Source organism: Lucilia sericata, unplaced genomic scaffold (assembly GCF_015586225.1).
Source record: "Lucilia sericata isolate MDLA Ls3-8-SP2 unplaced genomic scaffold, ASM1558622v1 Contig000040F_arrow, whole genome shotgun sequence".
Classification (NCBI taxonomy): Eukaryota; Metazoa; Arthropoda; class Insecta; order Diptera; family Calliphoridae; genus Lucilia; species Lucilia sericata.
In genome coordinates this window covers 989,618-994,738 of record NW_023994078.1, presented here as the reverse complement: position 1 = coordinate 994,738, position 5,121 = coordinate 989,618, and the positions used below count along the sequence as shown (strand labels likewise).

Below are 5,121 nucleotides of genomic sequence, written 5' to 3'. Positions count from 1 at the left end.
CATGTAAACCTTGTGCACAAGGTACAGGTCGCAATTTTCAAGATAATTGGATGAAATTTGGCACGCACGTTTTATTTGACCCATGGACGAAGCCTATTGAAAATGGTTAAAATCGGTCCATTATTTCACCTAGCCCCCATAGAACAGAACCCCCCGAAAAGGGCTTTTGAGCTCATAATTTTGTTAAATTTACAGATATATCGATAAAATGCGGCACAACTAAGTTTTATAGAAGTCTGGATGACCCTGCCAAATTTCATAAAGATCGGGCCCCATTTGACCCTAGCTCCCATACAAAGTCCCCTTCAGAAAATTACTTGAATGTCCCAAATTAACTTATAAACACAAATATCGCGATGAAATTTAGCACAATAAAATATTATGTAAATATAAATATATTCACAAAATTTTATCGGGCTTGGTCCATATTTGCCCCTAGCCCCCATATAAAGCCTCTTTCAGAAAATTAGTTTTTCATCCATAAATTGCTTAAATGTATCGGAACAAGGGAATATTGAAGATAAAAGCTTTTATGAAAAATAAATCACATTTAATATTCATAACTGGTGTAGGGTATCATATGGTCGGCCACGCCCGACTAACTTTCTTACTTGTTTTGTTTGTGAAACTGAAGACTAAGATGATTGGAAATTATGCCGGTAAAAAAATTAATACAGTGAGTGACAAAAGTGGTGTAACCGAAATTATGCTATGGTTTTAAAAGAATAACTTTTAGCGTGTAGTGGAATGAAATAATAGCTTTGTTCATTTACATGCTAGTTTTTACTATTTTTACTGTTTTTACTACTTTTTGTCAAAAATCTTTTCGTTTACTCAAAAAATAGTAAATAATAGTAAGCATTTTAAGAGAAAAAATATTTCTCTTTTACAATACCTTACTCGAAAAAATTCTTATAGTAAAAATAATTTTAATGTCAATTGATATAAAATGAAAAATTGTTTGGAAATTTCTATTATCATTTAGACATATATTAAACGCGTGTTTCGTGCTTTTTGCAGTGTTTGATACAATGTTTAATACAATTCAACATATGTTTGATTCAAGTGAATCGTCCAGTAGTGATGACGAAATAGTGGAAATGTGTGTAGAAACAGACGAAGAAATACAAATGATGTCTGCTTTAATTAAAGGTAACAGGACGTAATGTTAAATATCCACCACCAAACGAAAACATGAGGGCAAAGCTTAAAGTGCATTTTGAACAAAACTTGTTCAAATTTTTACAAGGATGTACTCTGGTTGTTGTTGGATATTTATAATTGGAATATCTTGGTATTATAATTAAGAAATATTTGTATGCATAGATAAAAGAAATTCTATAAAGGATTATATGGAAAACGTGTAAATATGTATATACAGAATTGTATTCTTATTTCAGATTATTATATATTAGGAGATTCAGCTTATCCGTGTAGCAAACATCTAATTACACCATACAGAGATAACGGCCACTTAACAAATACCCAAAAAACATTCAATATTAAGCTTAGTTCTGCAAGAGTTTCAATCGAACATACATTTGGCATTTTGAAACAACGCTTTCGACAGCTTTATTATTGCAAATTAAAAGGTGTAAAGAAGTTATGTCATTTTATTAGAGCCTGCTGTGTATTACACAATATCGCATCAGAAAATGATTTGGACTTTTTATATGTAAATTCAGACTAATTCACATGAAGTAGAAATATCGCCTCAAGAAGAACATATTACAGGAAATGCTTTCAGAGAGCTTATTTGTTCCGAAATCCAATAAAAATTTCCAATAAATTTCGCAAATTTCAATATACACATGTATATGTATTTTTTTATAATTAGGATAACAAACAAGTGGAAGTGTTTTGTCATATTGTCCCAATTTTTTTATCTAGTCTATAGTCTAGTCTAGTCTATAATCTAGTCTATAGTCTAGTCTACAGTCTAGTCTATAGTCTAGTTAATAATAGTAGTCTAGTATTTAGTCTACAGTTTAATCTATAGTTGAATCTTTAATCTTAAAAAAATTAGTCATTCTGTTATAAATATTCGCAGAAATGTAAAAAAAAAATATTTAGTATAAATTAGCACTACTTTTGAATTCTAATTTTAAATGCTTGATTGCAGAATATAATAAGATGTAACCGTGATAATTTTCTATTATAAACATTTTAATAGTAACATGTTTATTTCATCAAAATATACAACATTTAATTAGCAGTAAATTTATTGGCAATTTTTTCCAATAGCACCAGTTTTTTATTCCTATATTCTTCCTTTCTTTCATCCTTTTTACGAAGTATATTTAAAATATTTTCTTGAAATAATCGTTTTTGCTTCCCGATTTCCTCAATTTTTTTTAATGCTTTGCTTTGAACTGTTGTTCTTTTTATACCCACCATCAAAAAAGATGGGGGGTATATTGATTTTGTCATTCCGTTTGTAACACATCGAAATATTGGTCATAGACCCATAAAAGTATATATATTCCGGGTCCTTATTAAATTCTAAGACGATCTAGCCATGTCCGTCCGTCTGTCCGTCCGTCCGTCTGTCCGTCTGTCTGTTGAAATCACGATAGGGACTACACGAGAGGATCTAGACAGTTGAAATTTTGCATAAATATTCTCTATTGCTAAGGTTTGTTTGGTATTGAAAATGGGCAATATCGGTCCACTTTTTCGGATAGCCCCCATACAAATGGACCTTCAAAAAACAGCTTTAACGGGCATAACTGCTTTAGAAGTACGAGTATAGCGATGAAATTCGACATAAATAAGTTTCATATGATCGAAAATCTTTCTACCAAATTTTTTGAGGATCGGTCCATAATTGACCCTACCCCCCATATAAGGTCCCCTTTATAAAATGACTTTAACACTCATTACTGGCCCAAAAATGCGAGTATAGCGATGAAATTCGATATAAGTAAGTTTCTTACGAACCAAAACCTCTCTACCAATTTTTTTTAGGATCGGCCCATAAATGACCCTACCCTCCATATAAGGTTTCCTTTAGAAAATGACTTTAACACTCATTACTGGCCCAAAAATTCGAGTATAGCGATGAAATTCGGTATAAGTAAGTTTCTTACGAACCAAAACCTTTTAATCAATTTTTTTTAGGATCGGCAAATAAATGAGCCTACCCCCCATATAAGGTCCCCTTCTGAAAATGGCTTTAACACTCATTACTGTCCCAAAAATGCGGGTATAGCGATGAAATTCGGTATAAGTAAGTTTATTACGAACCAAAATCGCTCTACCAATTTTATTTAAAATACGAGTATTGCGCTGAAATTTGGCATAAACAATTTCTATACAAACGAAATCTATGTACAAAATTTTATGAGTATCGGTTCATAATTGACGCATATAAAAGTCCTCTTCAGAAAATTACTCATACGCTCACGGTATAAAAATTTAACTAAAATATTTGGTTTTTAAAAATTAATATTTTGTTAGTTTAAAAGAGCTCGGTCCATAATTGCATATTCCAAATATCACCCTGATTTTTATAGGGGAGCATTCCTTTTACGGCATACGGTTTGATGGTGGGTATATGAGATTCGGCACAGCCGAATATAACTCTCTTACTTGTTTCTTTTGGGCTTGGCTGATCATCTGGATCATCTAGATCGTCTAAATCTAAAAATATGTATCAGAGGTATGTGTTTATATATGCATAAATACACATGTACGTTAAATAGGAATATCTAACTTTTAGATTCATTTCTACAAACTCCCTCAAGTTCTTTATTATTTAGGATATAGTCTGGATTAAGACCTCTTTTGTCTCCAAAGAGATCCCCTAGTTCACTAAAATATATTAAGGATTGAAATAAGTTTTTATTTTTTAGCTAAAAGGGAATCTATAGACCTTTCATACGGGCAAGTCATTTTCGATCGTCCCGTTAATTTGTTGTTAAGCTTGGTTTTTTTATATTGTCTTTCTAAACTCCTAAATTTTGTTTCAACCTGTATTGGTGTAAACATGTATCTAAATCAGAAAAGGAGAGAGGAAGATAAATTTTAAAGCCAAATATAGAAATCTAAAAATTACCCATTTGATTTTAGTTCCTCTGATATCAAATCCCACAACTTTTTCTTGTTTTTTAAAGCTGCCGATTTACCCACTTTGGGTTGCAGCTCAACTAAATTGCTTATAAGCAATTTTGTTGGTGCATCCAACCACATTTGCTTTTCCGATAGATTTTCCATTATTTTTTCAATAAATTTTTTTAAACTTTTTTTTTTTTTTGTTATTTGAATATTTTGACATAAAATTATATTTTACTATATTGTTTTCTTTTACATTTCACAAATAAAATATTTTTGAGTAATAATTTAAAAATTCTCTTTTTTTACTAGAAATGTAAACGATCAAACCTAATGTGTAGATTTGTAAAACAAAACTAATTTTTGGAAAATACAGTGCCGGATGAAAGTGTGAGTGATCGTGAAAATTTAAATTAAAAAAATACAACTAGTGGATTAGGCTATGGTGTTATGAAATAATTAAAAACTTACTAAAAATTTCCTACACTGGTGTGCAAAACTCTAGTGACATTGGAAATACAAGTTAAAATTTATGAAATTTAATGGAAAATTTGAAAACATTAATTCAGGTTTTCTTTTTTTTCGAAAAATTTTTTTCTTTACGGTTTCTGTATTTTCAATTTTTTTATTTTTCTCGTATACATTTTCTATTTGTTGTGATTTTCTCTTATTTTGTTTAACAATTTTACTAAATCTATGTGAATTTCCTATTCTTTCAGGTTGAAATACAAAAGGACCTTTAATTTCAAGCAGGCCTTTAAATCCGTGTAGGATTAGTGAGTATTTAAAAAAATAAATTAATTATAATGTTATTTATTATTCATTGTAATACAAGGACTAAGTCCACCAAAGCTCGTAGAGTAAACTCTAGAGACTTTGGCGGGAAATACCCCTTGTAATTACCTTTAACTAATAAAACTAAATTACTAATGCTCCCGTTTACAGATTATCAATTAAAACTTAGGGAAACTAACATAGAAGACCCGGACATTATGATGACTCAGGTAGTCTTCTGATAAAAATAGATGAAAATGACAAGGACCAAAACCACCAAAGATTTCAGGCTGA

The 5,121-nt window shown here is 30.5% G+C and overlaps 1 protein-coding gene across 1 annotated transcript; it reads right to left on the bottom strand.

The window, feature by feature from the left end:
* Positions 1–3,710: 3,710 nt before the first annotated feature.
* LOC119613635 (zinc finger protein with KRAB and SCAN domains 2-like) lies at positions 3,711–4,215 on the bottom strand. The gene is made up of 3 exons (XM_037969663.1): positions 4,058–4,215; positions 3,875–3,994; positions 3,711–3,813 (listed from the first exon to the last, which is right to left on the bottom strand). The coding sequence occupies exons 1-3, from the start codon at positions 4,213–4,215 to the stop codon at positions 3,711–3,713; spliced, it is 381 nt and encodes a 126-aa protein (XP_037825591.1).
* Between the last annotated feature and the right edge of the window lie 906 nt (positions 4,216–5,121).